Source organism: Pezoporus flaviventris, unplaced genomic scaffold, assembly GCF_033815535.1.
Source record: "Pezoporus flaviventris isolate CSIRO_AGI_PZ_B2104156 unplaced genomic scaffold, CSIRO_AGI_Pfla_v1 ptg000083l, whole genome shotgun sequence".
Classification (NCBI taxonomy): domain Eukaryota; kingdom Metazoa; phylum Chordata; class Aves; order Psittaciformes; family Psittacidae; genus Pezoporus; species Pezoporus flaviventris.
The window spans coordinates 408,384-428,607 of NW_026892631.1; the positions used below are offsets into that span (position 1 = coordinate 408,384).

Genomic DNA, 20,224 nt, shown 5'->3' on the forward strand with positions numbered 1-20,224 from the left:
AAACCCAAAGTTACAGGACTTTTTAGATAGCCATAGACTTCGATATGCAGGCACTACTTTAGTTCACAAGTTTATCCCAGATAAACATTTTGGACCAAGTTATTTGTGGACACAAAACTACACCTACAAATACATCAGTAGATCACAACACTTTGTAAAATACCTTATTTTTCAATTGCTAAGCTTTGTTCATTTCAGTGAACTAAATTATAGTTCAAAGGATTTGACAAGCGCTGCTCTGAAAGGATACAACCAACATGATTTTCTTATGTCTTGGAATTCAGATTCTTATTAATACTTCAAATTCACAGGAGCTCAGTTCATCCTAATGTCCTGCAGACAGCTGAACTCTCAGGAAACTGTTCTGCATCTTATCGAAAGAATATCATTAAGTAGCCTCAAGGTCTGCAGTCACGAGTGTCATTGCACGTAGCCTACCCAGAAGCACCACACAGACAAATAGGACCTGACTACTTCTGGCCAGCTTGAATTGAGTAGATTAATCCAGCATGAGCTGGATAACAAAGGTAACATTTCTTTGTAATGCGCTAGGATGGGAGGCTGGAGGGCAACAGAAATTGCAGTGGCAACCACAATTTGGCCTCAGGAACAGAGCAAGTCAAAGCAATTGCCCAGGGCTATGTGCAGCTGAGCTGGCCAAGTCATTGGCGGCTTACGGTGACAATCTAACATAGAAAGCAATAAACAGTTAAGACAACAGCACTTCGGGGTAGGGGTGAGTGCATGGGATGAGGGAAGCACCAGGAATACCTGACACAGATGACTGATACCATGAGGAAGCTGAAAACAGAGCAAAGGAACTGCTGAAGCACAGTAGCCAGGCTCACAGACACAAAGCCAGCATGCTATTTGAAGTGCCTGTTCTCTTCATTTGGATTACTGGTGTTTGAGTGGTCTAAACTGAACTGGCTGCGCTCCCTTCTTCACCCTACAGTTTACATGGGGCTTTGGTAAAGCTTGGCAAGTCTCACCCAGCACACACTATTATGTCAGAAATATGCTGAAGTAACACTTAGACTTTCAGAATTTCAGAATTTCATAAGCATTGAAATTTAGCAACTGGGTCTACTCTCTGCACAAACACTAAGACTGTAACAAGGACAACAATAACACAGAGAAGTGCACAGATTACTGAGTGTGGAGTTCCAGTACATATGTACTACGTATATAAGTTATATTTAAGCAAAACTTCAAAAGCAAAATACATTAAATTGTTGAATTTATTTTAACTCAAGATTTTTCAGATTAAAAGGCATCTTTGAAATGAGGTTCAGTAAACTACATCATCATAAGCTATCATCTAAAGGAGACATCTGAAAAGCACTACACTTTGGGAAATAAGCATACTGTAATTTATTCTTCCCTCTCCCCACACTCTTGGTTTGTTTTTTTTCCAGAAATGAAAGTTCTTTACCTGTTTGTAAGTGCCACTGGGTAAAATCGAAAATCTTGCATTCTTCCAACAAATTGCTCTAAACCTAAGAAAATATACTATAAATAAGTAATCTACTGAGCAGAAGGCAGCTTTGCACTGCATGAGAGCACCTTTAATTCAGAATTCAGAAATCTCTCTTGCACAATTACCCCACCTGAATGAAACCATCTTGGACTCGGACAAAACCATAGAGGGCAGTGACTTAATTTTTTTATAAAAAGAATGATTTATAATAACTTTATAAGAATATTTTGTACCTATCTCTTTTTTGATTAGAGAGGTGGCACAAGGATTGGCTCATTAGACAGAAGTAATGAGCCAGTCCATGTGCCACCTCTAATTAGAGAAGAGATACAGTAGGTACTACTGTACCTATCAATTTATACAATAAAGATAAAAAGCATTTAAAGATATTCCATTTATACATTTACTAGCTATCCAGCACTCAGAATCAAAATCACAAAGAACACTTCCAAATACAGGCCTTAAGAAATGGGGCGCAGAATGACTCTCTTGCCCAAGAGCTCAAGAAAGTTGTTTAAGTGACATATAGTTAGGAGTTAGCTTCAAATCAAAACGTTCCTGAAGAGCAAGAGTCAGTATTCTTACATCTGCAGAACCAAGAATTTGTGTAAAACAACAAAATATCCCCCAGCTGTTCTACAATGATCCTGTCATGCTGCAGTACATATAAAATTCTAAATGTAGATTAAGAGTAACGTTATCAGGCATCACCAGAGGCTGAGGGATCCTCATTCTGCTACTAGTTTATGTGAGCATTGGATAGAACTGAGCAACATGAACAGCCAGAAACTTCAGCTCTGCTCAGGAGAGGAGTGCAGTATAGTGGCCATGCACAATCCCATTCTGAAATATTTTCATATATTTACTCAGAAAAACTATGCTTTGTCATTTAATGGAATGTGTCCCCCTACCTACCCACATTTTGAAGAAAATCTACCTATTCAGTAACACATAAATTATGATCCTACAGGATTATCTACCAAACATCTATCTTACGAGACAATCTTTTAAGAAAGCTAATTGTATGCTAGGAATTTACTCCTGCAGGAAGATACTACTTCTCAGCATATACTTAATTTGAAATGATTCACACATTTCCTAACCACATTGTGCACACCTCATTGAATATTTCAGTGCATTCCACTAAAATGCTACAAGATTTACCTGTGAAGCTTTGTCCAATTTGCAGTGTACCATCAGCACCAGTATCTGCTACTGTTCCTACAAGAATCCTTGAATCAAATGGTGTATTGTCATCTTCCCAGCCATTCAAGAAGAAACTTATTCTGTTGTGATACACCTGTAGAATCAACGCAAAGGGGCAAACACATGCTTCAATTAAGCAATCACTTTGATTACATGCTATGTCTGTCACTGTTTAACTGTTCAACACATGAACCTGCTTGCTGTGTATCTTTACTTTTGGTGCCTACCAGAAGTAGTTGCCTCTATTCTGTCCATCCATTAGCAATCCAGTTAGTAAGATCATCACTGAAATGCATGGATTATAAAATTTCTGCAGTGATTAGATGAAAGAAAAAACTAGTACAGTAATCTGGAGGGGCAGGGGAAGAAAGAAGAAGGGTGGCTGTGCTTCACAAGGTACAAGGCTGGTTGCAGCTTCAGGCCATAGGCACATGTTACAGCTGTCAGAGCTTTTCTCATACACATCACTTCAAACAGGCCTCGAGGGTCTCACATACCATATACAGGACAACCAAATGAATCACGTTTCAGCCAGGCCTCTAACACCCCTCCAAAATGCCTCCCTAAATCCAGCATGTTTCTTTCTACAAGGGCTGAAGGGAACAGCATAGGAACTGGCTACATCTGCTTTACACCCAGTCAGTAATTCCCTTACATCAAGGAAACCCTTGACTACGAATATGCACTCAGCCAGTACCCCCGGGTGCCCTTTTCTGCAAGTGCTCCCTTCCCTGCCAATTCCTTTTAAATTTGAGCTAATGTTCATAAAAATACGTCATGGCATTCTCCTGGCTCCACAAACTTACAAGATGCTGAGCTTTTACATAGTGCTTTTTTTTAATTTTTTTATTAAAAATCCTCATGTTTAGGTTACATACACTTAGAAAAAGCTTAATAATATGGGAATGCCTTTCTGCCTTCCCTTTTATGAAAATAAATACCCTCATTTAAAAGAATACAGGCACACAAAAAAATTGGAGGCTTCTGGTGGCTATAGCCAGCTTCACATTAATGAAGTTCAGTACAGAAACTAAGTTCAGCTTACCCCAAACTTTTGAACTCTGTTGAACTGTTTTACAGAATAACCTTAATCTCACTTATTTCAGAAAGTGATTTATTTGCAAAACTGAAATTCCTTGATTTTTAGCAACAGTTCATTTGCATAAGGCTTATTTCACATCAGAGCTTGGTAGCTTTCAGGTTTTGAAACATCGTTTTGTTGTTGCAAATTTAGAGTGTTATTTTCATTTTGTAGATATGGATGTCTGGTGAATTGTGTCTACAGAGGACCAAATAAAACTAGAGCACTTTAGCTTGTCTTGATATCTATGCTAATCAAAACAAAATAAACCTAGAATAATTGCTTCCATAAGAACAATATCTATGTGAGGACAAACAGAAGGTTTACAAGCCCAAATAATTTGTTGCAAAGAGGAGAACCAGAACCTGAAAAAACACCAGTTGAAAAGCACAATATATGCACTCACAGTGCTATTCCACCAATAAAGTCCTTCAAATTTCAGACCAAGATAAACAGACACAATTATCTATAAATCTGAGCTCAGATGATCAGCATCAGTGCCTTCGGCAACAGGAGTCTATCAGTATTTTAAGAAAGGAAATATGAAATGAGATGGAGGGGTTGGTTTGGATTGTTTTTTATTTAGGCTTCACACAAAATTCTATGGATGGATTTTTCTCCTTAAACTGCACTCTCAAACACACAAATGGATGCTGAGCTTTATTGCTGTTTCCAGATTCAGTCAATATTTCCCAAATTTAGACAGGAATATTTATTGCCCTTCCACTGATGGAAATTTGAAGGCTATTATCATAATTACTAAGCCTTGAGATTTGTTCACAAAATTATCGCATATGAGTTTCACCGCTCAAAATACATCTCTTCATTTTAAATTATCTTTTGTCTTGACACATCAGTGACCTAAATACAAAAGTTTTTTATTTAATTTTAATTCAAAGCCCTCTAAACATCTGATGCCCTATTTGCAAGAGCCTAAGTACACATGTATATGGTGGTTACATTGCATTTTTTCTCTGCATCTCATTTTTTACAGCCTGTTACTGTCATTTGGTGTTTGACTGTTATCATCATAAAAGATACAGGCTTTCCCACTTCGTTATTTGTAGCATTATCTCATGTTTTACAACATCTTTGCACAACATGCCCGCACATGAAATATAACTAGTGAAAAGTTCTCAGTGGTATTAATGCATAAAAAAGAATGTGGTTCCATCTCTACTGTCTTTACCCAGCCAAAAGCTGATGAACAGCCAATTTTCCTTTATCACATTAGCACAGCCATGAGGGAAACACATTTGTTCTAGTCAGCTACACTAAAGATACTATTACCAATCTAACATATACATGTTTTATATCAGCAGTATTCTCGGAGTATGAGGGAGCCAACAATATATTAACACTAGCATGACAGTTTATTTAAGAAAAGAAAATTGTCTCTGTAGAGGGACAGAAGTTAGAAATGTATGGCTAAAGCTCAGTGTCACTGGTCTAATAAAGGTAATAATTCTTAAGCTTTCTTTATAGCAGGTAACACTCCTGTGGCAGCTCTGTCATATCATTCAAATAAAAACGTTGTCTTTTACAAGTTTAGGAGTACCTTTATTTTCAGTCAGATATGAAGCATGCTCCCACTCTCCTGTTTTCAGTTGTAAAATATCTGTAAGTGGAATTCAGAAACGGGAACATTCACCCCCATCAGCTCCTTGCAAGCTTACTATCTCAGCTGCAGCTTGTATAGGGACCTGATTTCCCCAGTGGGAAGCACAGCACTTGCCTTCATGCACCACCACCACCCCCCACCAAATATCAGTGGGACTATTTCTGACTGAAGAGTGACAGAATTGGGCTCTAAGTGACCAGGTATTTTTACTGGTTGAAAATAGGTGACTAACGACAATTTTAAATCTCCCCACCACCACCACCACCAATCTCTTTGTATTAAATAGGATTTAGAATAGTTGGGTTTAATATAGCACATCCCCAAGGTAGCCCTAAGCACTTTACAATGCTGAATTGGATATCAGTAGTGCAGTGACTGTGTAAGGCAAAGGCAGCAGTCATTATGCATTTGGCAGTAGCTCAATGTAACGATCCCCCTGCTGGTTATTAAAGGGGGTATGAATATCTGACATGGGAGGAAAATGTAGGAGGGAAACCATGTGTGGTAGGAAAAAAAAATCCCAGTGGTTCTCCACAGTGGAAAAAGAGGAATGTCTCAAAGTTTGGTGTCAGTTTAGACTAAGCTAAATAAAAAGGAAGGCTGGCGCTGAATCGGCTGTTTGATGTGGTTATTTAAGGTCTCCTGACCATTAACATTAAATTGCATACAATACTACAGAAATAAAAGATGAATTCCACTCCTGACTAAGACAACAGGATTATTCCCCTGTTGTCTTTATCAATAACATTCAATAGGAATTTGCCCCATGACAGTAACAGAAGATGGGCTTAAAAGGCTGGCCTCATAGTTGTGCAGAACACAAGACCAGAAGCCTGGGACATCAGCACTCTAATCCCAGCTCTGAAACCATCCCTCCCTCCCTACTTACCCATCTGGCAGATACTTAGCAAATCACCTCACAGGGAGGTGGCAAGGATTAGTTAGCAAGATAAATTCACTCTGCAACTACATTAGCCTTTGCCAATGCAGAGCCTGATACCAATTCCAAGCAATGGAAAATCCATTTGATGCTGAACTGAGATGGTGAAAGATACCCATCATCTTTCCTTTAATAGCATTCTTGTTATGATCCAGAAGAGTTACAAAGATGAGAAGTGCTGGGCCAATGGGCTGATAGACTAGTTCTTTCAGCGCATCCCTAATTAAGTCCTTATAGTCCTCTGTCACAACCAAATGGCCCATCAGAGCCAGCAATAGCAAATCAAATCACTTTCTACCTAGGAAAAATTCCCTGCCCTATGGGTCACTGTAGTGCAGAATGGAGGACACACTGAACACAAGCTCCTGCTTATAAAATGAAATAGGGACAGAAAAGGCATCACAACTGTTTCTTTTCTCACCTAAACATCTGTGCTACTCAGACCCTCCTTATGAAAACGTAACAATAAAACCTAACACAGGTTTGTCACTTGGTTTGGATCAGGAAGAGCTGTCGTGTAAACAAAAGTCAGTATTTTCATGTTATTAATGTATTAACTGCTAGCAGAATTTTCCACTATATCACAGTAATCTGTGTGGCAAAAAAGCAGTATAACCAAATACCACACTTCAGAACAGTTGTACTTGCTAAGACTAAGGGACTAACTATGGCAAAAAAGCAGAAGCAGGGGAGCATATAGGAGCATGGTAAGCATGTATGATACTGCTCCCAAATACTCTTTGAACTCAAACCACTTTCAGTTCACAGACTGCATCAGCTATCCATGGTTTCTACATATTTAATACCTTTCCATAGATTTCTTCTGTATGATTTTGTATAGCTGCTCTTTGAATGCAAACGTGTACTTCCCCAAAGGCACCCACTGTATAGATTGATTTAAGAATACCATGGGGTTTTCTTTTTTTAAACTTTGAACTGCACTGTTATCTATAGTTATAACATACAGTTGTATACTAAATGCATAAATAGTTAAAACGGGTATAAATAAGCTGTATAAGAGATATAATAAAAATATTCAGTATTTTAATTTAAAAAACTATCAATATGCTTTTCAAAAAAATAGAGTAATATTTTTCTTCATTACTACAGAGGCAGGACACATTTTGGGTATCAAGTAAAAGATACAGGTATACTGACTCCCTTTTTTGAGCTACAATGGCATTTTCCAAGCCAAAGTCAATTTGGGGGAATTCTGAGACCCCAATCTACAAAGTTTTGCCTTTCAGCTAATAGCAGACACATATATTATGTGTGATATCTTTCATATTTAAGCAACATACACTTTTTCTTCACGCTTCTTAATCATCCTGTCATCAAAATGTCCTGTTACATATATATATATATATATAGACAACTGAGACAACTTCAGTCTCCTCCATGTAGAATTGAATTCTCAGCCAAAATAAATGGAGACCATGATCTTTTTACATCAAGATTTTTCCATTAAAAATAAGCTCTAATATTAATATTACCCAGATACCCTGTGCAGAATGATTTCTAATAAATAAAATAGACATGCAAAAGAACCCTTTATGTTCCATTAAAAATATAATAAATGATAGCTAAATATAGCACAGCAGAGCTTAAGATGACTAACAAGAGATCAAAACTCCACTGCACTAATGGACACAACCAACAGAAGCAGTAGTCTCTTCCCCAAATTTTTTAGAATTTATAATTACTATATGTTTCAAAGATATACCTGGTTTTTAGCACAATCTTTTCCTTTAGGTTGTCTTTCCTATCACAATATTTAATGGCACAGGGAAGAATTATTAAAATATTACTGATAAATTAAAGGGAGTTATTTCAAGACAACATTAATCTCTTCTACTGGTTAACTATACATTCTTTTTAACTCTTATTCATTATAGCTTCTAGTAACCATAACAGTTTAAAGTTTCCTCTCATCACCTCTTGTTCTAATAACTAGATCACAGCAGCTGGCAAGACAGGAAGAAAGCAGAGGGATTTCTCCCCAGATTTGCAGGCCATAAATGAGGAGTTTCACAACAGAGAGAACGCTGGCACCAAAAATGAAATAAAGAACTTTTTTTCCAGTCATTCAGGCCAAATGATACCAATGTTGGCCTAGTTAGTTATCCAGCCAACTTCGTTATGGCAAACAGTTCAACTGTAACTTCAGATCTTAAGGCTATTTATACCATCAAAGAAAGCCTCAGATGGCAGGGGCAGGAATGACTGACATATAAAAGAAGGACAAGGACCAAAACTTCCTATTCAAATAAATACTAGGAATTGGAATACACATGCAATGGAACCACTGTTTTCATTAAGATGAAGCAGTTTAGGGATCTATGGTTTGTATCAGACACCTAATTTTTCAGTTAAAAATTCATCTTTAGATAGCTGTAAATGAAAGCTAAATTTAAAAACTGAATACAAACAGAAACGTAAAGCCTGCTTCTCAAATATGGGAAAACAAGCAAATTCTCATCCAAATAAGTGAACAAAAAAGAAACTGCAAGAAAACTTAGACAAGTCTGTATTAGTCTACCCTTTAAAAAAAAAATCTCTATTTACAGAGCAAGAAACTTATTTCTGATAAACTGATAAGATACTTGTGATAAGAAGTAATGTGATACACAATATGAAGAATTTAAGTGCTTTATGAAGAGCAATTAGGTAGCTATACCATTCACTTGTAAGACACAAAAAAAGGGGGGGGGAAAAATGTTCCATTTATTTTCCAGCTCAGCAAACTGACAGAAGTGACCCCTCTCCTTAGTCACTGTAAAAGCTAAAGTAACTCCAGAATCCACAAAGTTACACAGAGGTGTACATGAAAGCAGGAGTTTGTATAAATTATTTACTTAATCATTTAGAAAAAATGAGGAATCAGAAATTACAAGAAGCCAGGAGAAGTGGTGACTCACCCAGCTCAAAAATTACTACACAGGGTATCATTACAATTGTTTACTATCACTGAATTTGCTATGGTTCTTAGAAAAGTTGCTACCAAAACTTTGCTTCCTATCTGTTAAAATAACCAAGAGTGGGTTTTCTTCTTCTAAATGTATTGTACCAGGAAATTTTTCAATGAGTTCATTCTATAAAAACAGAGAGTGTATTAACACATTTTCTCCCAAGGTGAGAAGACAGATTAAGGTTATGACCAAAATGACAGGCCTGTGGCTTCCTTGAATACTTTAATAGAGTCAACAAATCAACAGTGGTCACTGATGACAACAGATGAGGGGAGACAATAGATGGAAGGAGGGGAATTAGTGATTCTGCTTTAATGGTCTAATCAGAAACTTGAGCATAAAAATCCTGTTCACCTTCAACCTGTCTAAATAAACTCTTTTTGGGTACTCATATAAAGATATACGGCATATTCGACCAAGGGGGTAAATGCAGGTTCATATCTCTACACTGTGAAAGCAGGTGTGAAACAGAAGCGGAACAGTTAATAAAAGATCCAGTAAAGGGGTCTTGCATATCAAAGAGATGAGATGCACATAGGTATGCATTTCAGTATTTCCTTGCATAATTGCAAACCTTGCTGAAGCTGCAGTTACAAAGGCTTCCACAGATCTTTAATATTTTGTAAGTGAATTTCAGTGAAGAGGAAAGGTCAGTGAAATGGACTTAAGCAACAGAAAGCTGATGAATGGAATTTTTGCAGGAAAAAAACAGGATAAAGTTTACTTTCAGATGTGATTTAAGCAAAGCTAGCACCCCAACTCCACAGTGCTGCATTTTACATGTTTTTAAAAAGCTGTGTGTGTATGTAGCCCTAAATTGATGCAGCAGAAATGGCAGACAACTTTCTGCCGCAATTCAGCACCTTCCCTCACCGAATAAACTGCGCAATTTACCCATCCTGAAAATCCGTCTCAAAGGCTCCTTTATTAATCTCCCCAGTTCTACTTTATTCATCTTATTTTGCATTATTCTACTAATTTTTATTCTTCCTCTTTAGTCTACTACATTCAGCTTTAGGAGAACCACACAAAATTGCATTGAATACAGGTGGGAGCAGATTCCATGCCTCCAAGGACTACTTTTCTCAAACACTAATACAAAGAAGGAACAAAAATGGTTTATCCCAATCTCCTTACCTCTCCAAAGCCTTCAGGTAATCTCTCTGTCAGCCACCTGCTATACAGGTGCAGTAGCTTCCACACTTAACCTCTGTAGATTCATCAAGACTCCACTCCATACTCAACCACCTCATACTCCACACATTACTCAGCACCAATACACAGCCTGCTCATACAGTCTTATATTACTTATCTCTCCTTACACCATACCACATGTAGCCTAACCTAAATTTACAACCTTAGCTGAATGGATAATTCAGGAATAAGCACTAGCATACATTTCTGTAGTATAAGTACATTTTGACAGTGATGGCAGTATTGCTAAGGGACGCTTGGGCAGGTGTCTTACATACATCAAAATCTCCTGTGCTCACTCTTTATTATTTTCCCCCAGAGACAAAGCTTACACCCCTAAGATAAATAGAGCTCATTTGTAGTCTTTTGCTCTTTGCATTTTAATGGCTTTTATTTGGAGGGAAAATTGAGACAACACAGAGGAAACTTGGCAGATCTAAAGCTTGGCAAGAGATAATGAATTTATGTAGCAAACATGTGAGAACAAGAATATGTCAGGAAGAATTTGTCTGGGATCTTGTTCTCAAACAGACCAAAAAGATGCTAATAACAATGTTAATAGGGACAGGGGGAATGAGGGGAGTGGAAATTGAAAAATAATATCCACGAGGATAAGCCAGCTCAGATAATTTATCTGCGTTAACACATGACAGACAAATGGCAGCTTCTATACCAGTAAAAGAACTGCCTGATGGGTTTGCCAGTGAGCTTGGTGCTGCTTCAGCCAGAACCCTGTCTTGGTTTCAAATGCATTTCTCTTTCTTAACCAAGTATAGGAGAAAAGGAGTACTACCTTATAGAGCCATTACAGGTATTTAAAATCTTCCACGTCAGATTGTTTGCCCATTATCTTATAACAAACGCAGGAGATGCTCACACAATAAAATTTATTTTACCTGCTATTTTTAAATGATGTTATTCACATGTCTAAATTCCATATTCAAATCCTATACTACATTTACAAAAAATTATTTAATCTATAAGAAATGTGCACCTCTTAGCAAACAGTTACTCACCCCTCTGTATCCCAAGCCTTTGAAGCAACTTGGCTGCAGGCTTGAAGGAAAAGAGCACAAGAAGATAGAGGCAAACTGCAACCCTTGCATCTCTTCAGGTTTCAGTGTGATGCTTTTCATGTACCTTTGGTTCTCAGGCCTCATTTTACACCAATAAAACAGAGAAGGCCTGGGGCCATTCACTGCAACCACTGATTTAAGTAACAGTGTGGTCAGGGATTTCATTAAGATGATTTTAAGAAAGAAAGTGTTGAAGTTAGTATTCATAGTTAGGGAAGATTCCTTTATTTCCAAGCATTCTGTCATTTTTAGAAGGAAGTTGTGACAACATGGTTCTAGGCTGAGATTCATTATCTAACCATAGCCAACAATAAAATCAATCTGCCCTCTTACCAGAGCATGCCAGTCTAGCTAAAATGCCCAACCAAAAATGTTTTCATTTATCAAGTATTTTATTTTTCGCTCATTTATATCAAAATTCAAGGATGCTGCACTCCTACTCTTCCCTGAAAGAAGTAAAAACTCAAAAATCCCTCTTTTATCATCTCTTTAAACTCTATAGGAAAATCACCTTTGGCCTTTAAAACCAGGAACTGAAGTTCTGAGTGGAAACAGTATATGCACAAGCTATTTGTTGCTAAATTACTGAGTTTCTCTTCAAAATAAGGATGCTGCTTTAAGCTGACTAGGAGCCTGCACAAGGAAATGGCGTGAAATAATTTGAAAGTTTAATTCTTCTTCAGTATGCTCCAAATAAAGTTTCAATATATGTAAATTCACCATAAGCAGGATCAGCTAACCTCATCAACAAATTAAACTGTATTGCAACCCCAGACTATTGTAGGACCATTACAAAAGGCCTTGAAAAATGCCTTTCTTTACAAGATTTACAGGGGATACACACACACATTTGATGACACCATGCACAATCTTGTTGCAGAATCCAGAGAATTTTAACTTTCTCTAATATAACAGGGTAAGAATATCTGTGTTGAATATATTCCTGCAGGCCAGCAAACTAGTAGACTAGCAGGAAAACATTCCAAAAGGAATAATACTTTTTCATCGTTGGTTTTATCCTCTACTTTTTTCTTTTACACTTGCTAGACTTTGACAGATGCTTTTCCAAGAGTTCCTAATAAAAGAAAATCCTCAATTAGACAGCTTTTGAAATTAAAACTGCCTAAATAGGAAAAAAAAAACCCACCATTCTTTAAATACTGAAATTGACTCCTCACAACATTCTGTCCAAAGATAACAAGTGGACTGACTAGTACTTCAGCTTTGAATTTATTTAAATGTAGACATACACATGCAGTATTAGGAAGGCAAAAACAGGATATGAAATAAACATAAGGCATCAGCCCTAAGCTCACTGTCAAGAGTATACCAAAGCTTCTAACCACAGAGTTCAGCTGAAGGTAACTATCTGTCAAATGTAATCTGTGCAAGTGAATATGCTTAAGCTGGTGCTATGAATCAACCAGAATAGCTTTGGTCTTATTGACATTCAATTGCAAGAAGTTGCAGCTCATACAGTCCAATAGACATCTGACAACACCATGAGTGCTTCACTGACAGAAAGCTTTAAATATAGATGCAACTATCATCACAATACACATGGAACTTAACTTCGTGATCCCTCATACCATCTGCAGAAACTGGTCATCAGCTGGATGGCATAAGACCACACGGTCATCCTCTCTGCCTACTGCCAGTTTCTGCAGTTAACAAATCACTGTGACTTAAAAAAAAAATAAGAAACAAAGAGAACAGAGATTGACTGACAGAAAAAGACCACTCGATCTTTCATCACTGTCCCATTAAATCTCTCTCTGAAATCCACTTATACCATTATCATCTCTGTTCTCCTTTTAAAAATAAAATGCCAGATCAAAATGTGTTTAAACTGTTTGCCTTAGTTAAGGGCCAGATCTTCAGCCACTATAAACTGCCTTCAGCTTCAGCAATGGCACTTCACACCTGCCGAGGCCAAGACCTCAAATATGTTACCTATACGTTCATCCTTACAGCTGATCTTTATGCCTTGAAACAAGATGTCTCAATTGCGCGTATGTGGGATGCTGGACATGTGTCTTGCATATTGGGTACCAAAATAAGAGCCGATTTGTGTTCTAACTTTCACAAAAGAAAGGAACAGAACCTACAACCACTTATGTGCTTGTTTGACCCTTTCTTCTGAGAACTCCTGCCATTTCAACGGTAAATGCTCCAGTACAGCACAGTGTCTTTTTCAAAATACTTTCATTTAGCCCCATTGTCTACATGAGTTGTTATATACCCACTTGCCTGCCCTCTTCAGCTCCTGCTGCCTCACTCTGTCCCTCACCATCATCCCAGAGCCACAAACAGATAAAGGAAGCTGGCAAAGAGGAAATATGTCGACTATATTCAGCTTGCAATTGTGTTTATGGGAAGCACAGTGTAAGTGGTTGGGGGCAGGGGGAAAGGGGAGAGACACACACACACGTTATGAGCACTCTGAACAGCTATGGCCATGCTCTGAAAAAGCCAGTGTACAAAAGACAGACCTGAGGAAGAAACCTCATCAGGGGACCACAGAGACAGAACTGTCTTAAAACACAAGGGCTGGAGAGGATAAAGGGACAGTAGAAGAAATGGCAAAGAACAGTGAAGGGGAATGAAAAAGCATAAGGTCAGGAGGGGCAAGATGTCTCTTTGCCTTTCCTTTTTTTGCCTCAGGCCCATATCAGCCTTTCCTTTTCTTGACTTAACTGGGATGAATTTTAATTGCAGCATCTCTACGTGTTTTATACACTATGTACTCTCTACTTGTGTGGAGTGGATTTCCATTCATCACAGGATTGCAGGCAAAAATCCCAGGAGAATTTTGCTTTCCTTCAAAGTTAACTTTACTAAAATCAATAACTTTACTGCTTCTTCCATCTAGCACATACCCTTACTCCACAACCATTTCAAATTTCATCATTTTATGATCATTTGATTTTTAACTTATTTCCATATACAAATATATATTTGCAATCTTTCCACAATAACAGTGACAATATTTATATACTGTTTCAATAACAGTATAAAAGCAACAACTTTACAGCGACAGTGGAAACATGCTTTCATTTGTAGTTTTAACACAGTCAATATCCTCACTGATCTCTAACACTCTTCCTACTGTCTCCTCCTCAATTCCTCAAAATTCAAAGTTCTGGTTTTCTCAGGGAACCTTATTTTATGTCTTAAAGATTTTTATTGCTTGAGCTTTTTTTCTGACCACCTGCAAGTCTAGTGCAACACCCAAGAATCACAACCACGCTAAATTGTCCTCACCTTGTATGCAAACCACTAAACTTAACTTAGGTAAAAAAAAAAAGAAAGAAAAGAAAAAATAGGGGGCAGGAGAGCAGGAGTGTTTCCTACTCCAGATTGAGTATCATCCCTCAGCAATATTGTTACATCTCTTCCAGCTTTATATCAGCTCTCCCTTCTCTAAAACTGTGTATCTTGGCATTTTAAATCCCCCTTCATTTTCCTTCTTGTCCCTTTTATTCCAATAATATTTTTCTTATCCTTGAAAACATGTCACTCCAATTCAGCAGTCTTATTACATATGCTCCTAGCATTTGTATATAAGATACTTAGCTTTTCCCTTTGACCTCCTTTACCTTTCTTTTCCACAATCTCCTACAACATTAATCCCTTCTCAGCAGGAAATGGTTTCCCTTCAATCCGAGTCTATTTGTCCATAGATCCACTAGTTCAGCTTGACTTCCCTAAAGGACAACATAAATCTAAAAAAATAAAAAAAGAGTAGGGGGGAAGGAACCCTGGAGTGCTCCTGAAGCAGTTAACTCTGCTCAGGAACAAGCCACATATTAATATGAATTTGACAGTGAAATCAGAAAGCAAGTGGAATGCAGGCCAATGCACAAGGTAGTTTACAAGCTTGAGAAAAACTAATAGTTATTTCATGAATGAAGCTGCTTTGATGCAAAGATGCAAGTAACAGCAAGCAGAAAGATCCAAAATAGGAATGTTAATTTTTTGGACAGAGGGGCAGGGGTAGTTTTTAGCACAGTGTTAAAAACTGAGTGCTGTAACCCACACTGTCAATTATCTGATAAACCAGGCCAACAAAGAAAGATCAATGCAAAAAGAGGGAGGTTTTGAAATGGTCTGTATTCCTAAAGAATTAGTACTTTTAAAAGTTAACATGGTTTCCAAAATAAACAGTTGAATCAGAGATTTAGTGATCCTTCATGTTACAGAACATGCATTCCAATTACTGATGGGCTATTTTGATTTGAGCTTTTGTTGGTGAGCACCTCACCAGTATTTCAGTAATATCAAATAATATTAAACTGATTAACTACAGCTCTGCCACTTTCTATCCTAAGCAGCACTGTATCAATGAAAAATATTTTTTATTGCTTGTGTCAGTGGAGCTCTATCAGTCTGATGCCTCAGGATAGAGCAAACATCTGGGCAGGGGACTGGCAGAACCCGAGAGCTCAAAATTGCAAATACAGGTTCTGTTAAAAAATGAAGTAATTAACAAAACAGATGTGCTCTATTTTAATCAATCTCTGTTCTTTTTACATGTAAAGGTTTTCACAAGTGATCTTTGTGCTACAAGTTCCAAACAACAAAATAGAAGAGGAACCTAGTCATCAGATCTTAAAATACATGGAGAACAACTGCTTTCTTGCTTGCTGCATGATGACTCTCTTTTCCCCAAGTCACAGAACAGATCAGATCCAAGATCTGATGACTGCTATAGTAACATGAAAGGAGACAAGCATTAAGGATTCAACAAGCTGCTTTATACAGACAAGAGGTATGTGCATAAGGCACAAGTAAGTAACAACATGAAAAACAGAATTATCTACTATCAAGACTCAAGCAGGCCACCTAAAGAAGCTTAGAGAGATGAAAGACTTTTTCTTTTGACCACTCCTGACTCCAAGAACCACAAAAGTCCCATGGGACATGGTCAACAAGCTAGAAAGACAAGGGAGTACAGAGGATAAATCTTCAGGGTAAGAAATTCAGTGGAAAGAAATAGAAGCTTGCTGCTCTGAAATGTCGGATTCAGACCAATATTGATAGTCTGATCTATGCTACCACTGAATATCACATGCTGATTTGCCTACAGGTGCAACAACAATGAACCTCGCATACAAGGTCACCTACAGTCACAGTCAATAGCAAGGGTACCCCTAAATACCACTGGAAAGGAGAGAGCAGAGGCTCAAGAGAAAAATATTTTGGCTGTAATTCAGGAAGCAGAAGGTCAAAGCCAGTGCCATTTTTTGAAATGCTACCAGTACCAGCAAGGGTCAAACAAGCAATGCTGCATAATTCTGCACCCAACTGAAGAAACAGCATGTGGAAAACCAGGCCAATTCAGAACAGAGACAACTATCTGAATAGATATATATCTAAATAATAAATTATATATAAATAGATTTATAAATAAATTATAAAAAATAATAAAATACATCAAATATACGATGTATTGCATATTACAATTGTCACTAGAAGTTTGATTCATGGCTATTGTCAATAAAAAAGTTACAGCATGCTTAGGAAGTCTCAAAGTTATTTCCTAACTAAACACACACACACACACAATTCTAGAGTAGCACATACAATTGTTCATCTCTACTCATTTTTATTTAAAAAATAAAAATTTAATTAAAAAAAACACCACGAAAAATGCACCAAATGCCAAAAATACAACCTTTAGAACTGCAGGATATTCAAACATTTGAGACTAGGAGAAAGAAAGAAAGCAAATAATTTTTAACATTGTGCTTCAATTATTAAAAATACAATTTAATTTGCTACCACCTATTTTTGTGTAAGGAAGCAAACTGCTTGCAAAACAAATTGAAACTTGATAGATTTCAAATCTCACCTGAAACTCTCCAGACAAATCAAGCACAGCTTCTGCAAACCATTCCATACTACCTCCTCCCAACACTGGTCATACAAACAATTCCATTCTTACCATATATATTATAGAGTCTGGGCAATCTTCAGTGGGATTTGTGTTTGCAATTGAAAAAAACATTCACAATTTCCTGAAGTTTAGTGAAGATGGCATTCTGTATTTCTGGCATTCTGTATTTTTGGCATTCTCTGAAATTAAAATCTTGGCCCAAATGAAGTTCCTTGTCTTGTGTTCCCAGGCAGCTAAATCTCCAAATATGCAAGAACTTGCCTGAACTCATATTCGGGGGAAAAAAAAAAAAAGGAAGTAATTTAAGAGATAGTATAATTGAAGAGAAGATAAAGGCATCTAGGACATATCCCATTTTCCCAGGAAGCTGAAGTCATAACAACAAAGAGCTTTTAAATCAACACAGTTGACATCCTAATACCTATGAGCCAGAAGAAGAGGCAAGTTACTAGTATCAAACTACTCAAAGTTCAGCAGCAGTATCTCAAAGGCTTGCAACCACAGCAGATTAAATGATGAAGCAGTTGCCAAAAGAGCTATGCCCACTGTTTCTCCAAACAGTTCTCTAAACAGACATTCAGATACATTACAGACTGTAACGTGTTTTATTTCTGCTGTCTGTTAGGCGCATGAGCACCAACCATATGGACAGGCTGCATCCTCCTAAATATTTTCAACACACTATTGTAATTAGTAGACAAGAAGCTCTAAACATTTAGAATTAATGCAAGCTCTCCCCTCCCTTCCCGAGACTGACAAAACTACTAAGTGATTACTTCAAACAGTGATTTAAATTAAAATGCTTCCTTGCTTTCTCATGTTCTTACTAAACTCAGGGTATAGACAGTTTAAAACATCTCATATTTAATAATACATACACAGAGTGTGTAGAATAAATGTTTTCTTCTCTGGTTTTAAGTCTCAGGTTCTTTGCTTTTAATACAAACCTAAAACTATTCAAAAACTTGTGCACAAAATAAAACGATTTTACAAATTGGAAAGGACAAGTTTTCTCTTGATAGTCAAACAGTTATGATGTAAAGCGGTCTCATTAAATCATAAGTACTTTAACCTTTTCTTGAAAGAACTGGAAGATTTAAAGATTTATAAAGAAATTTTGCCTGAACTAGGAAATTACTCATATTTGACATGTATTGAAATGATAATGCTGATTTCAATAGGCACTCTAAGAGCATTTTCCTCCCAGGAGAGTAATTCAGTCATGGTTACCTCTCTGCATCTAGATTTTAAACATACTTTCTAAAGCTTTTAATGTGCTATAGTCTGCCAAAACATGGCAGAGTTACATAGATATGATCAGGCAAAATAAAGGCCAGTACAAAAAATTACTTTTATAATTAGAGACACTAAATATGAAACAAAAACATCAATCTGACATGTTCCCAAAGAACCTCCTGTTTCAGCAGCCTTGGCTGTATCTGAAAATTCAGGTTTAAATTCCACTCTTCTTAACTGGTTAAAGAAATTCTGAAGTATCAAAGGGAAAGTGAGAGACCCTTAACAGTGATTCTGAAAAAGGAAACACATAATGATGCCGCTGTTACTAAGTGGTGCAAATCTGATATTATATCATTATGCAGGCACAATTGGCCTTAATCATGCATTGCTATGCTCTCAAAACCACCAGTTTTTGACAGTTTTCCTGAGGTTCAGTGCATATCAGATTCTTTTAAGGCTATATAGCCTTTACTCCATTCTGAACCTTCAATCAGAGTTTTTGCTAATATATAGCTAAGAATATGCAGTGATAAATAGCCATAAATCAAGATCAGACACACAGAAGGACCCTAAAACTTTCAGAAATCTGAAGGACTTGATCCTCACCAACTAAAATCAACTAGAATAGTGGCAGTAATTTCAAGGAAGCAGTATCCACAATTTATGGCCTTAAGGAAACCCCAAAAACAAAACACAAACCATTTGAAAATGAAAATATAAGTTCAGTTGCAAATCATAAGCAGTGGAAAATAAAGCCAGACAAGACCTGGAGAAAAAAATGAGTCATACTGATCAAAGAGAACAAAAAAAAATGGTTAAAATTCACTTTTGTTTCAAATCCACTTTAATGTACCTTAGCAGAACTTTTCGACGATGATGTTTCTCAAATGTTTATTTGGTATAAAGAACAAATGGCTAGCCAACAGCTATCTGCATATTAAGAAGGCTGCATAAACTATTAAAAAGTATGAAGCTACTCTTAGACTGATGCCATCTAGGCTCAAGTATTTTTTTCCAAGTACATTCCAAGACTATTAGTGACTTACATCCAACATCCTGCTGGCAGCAGTGGTTACAGTAACACTGCAGGAAAAGGGAAGGAAAAGAAAAAACCACAGCTCATCAACATAACTGATATGAATTCTCATCTTCTTTTGGGATGCACGTTATCTTTTTTATGAAAGTTACTGAATTAATATTTAAAACCACCAAAAAAAACCCCACCATTTTCTTATGCCCACTATTCTGATCAGAATGCTTTTTCAGAAACACTGCTGCAATAGAACAGACTCATTTTCCAACTTAAACAGGCCTATTGTCTGCCTGCTGTTTACCTCCAACAGATTTAGAGAAGAAAACTGTGACTTCCCACTCATCACTACAGTCAATTCCTAACAGAAGGTTCCCCAAATCATCTTCCATAAGGCCTCCATAAAGCCTTTCATTGTCTTTATAGACTTTGTATCACATTACTTAAAAGTGAATGATGGAAGTTTTACCCGACATTTTGCATGAAACT

The 20,224-nt window shown here is 37.1% G+C and overlaps 1 protein-coding gene across 4 annotated transcripts in view; it reads right to left on the bottom strand.

Moving 5' to 3' along the window:
* USH2A (usherin) overlaps positions 1-20,224 on the bottom strand; it is a 372,149-nt gene that overhangs the window by 340,277 nt on the left and 11,648 nt on the right. For all 4 annotated transcript variants that reach the window (XR_009747198.1, XM_061475268.1, XM_061475270.1 and 1 more), the window contains exons 4-5: positions 2,645-2,780; positions 1,436-1,499 (exon numbers count right to left, since the gene is read on the bottom strand). Coding sequence is in view for 3 of the 4 variants with exons in the window: in XM_061475268.1 (XP_061331252.1) it covers positions 1,436-1,499; positions 2,645-2,780 (200 nt within the window). In the remaining variant the exon portion in view is untranslated. The remainder of the gene's footprint in view (positions 1-1,435; positions 1,500-2,644; positions 2,781-20,224) is intronic.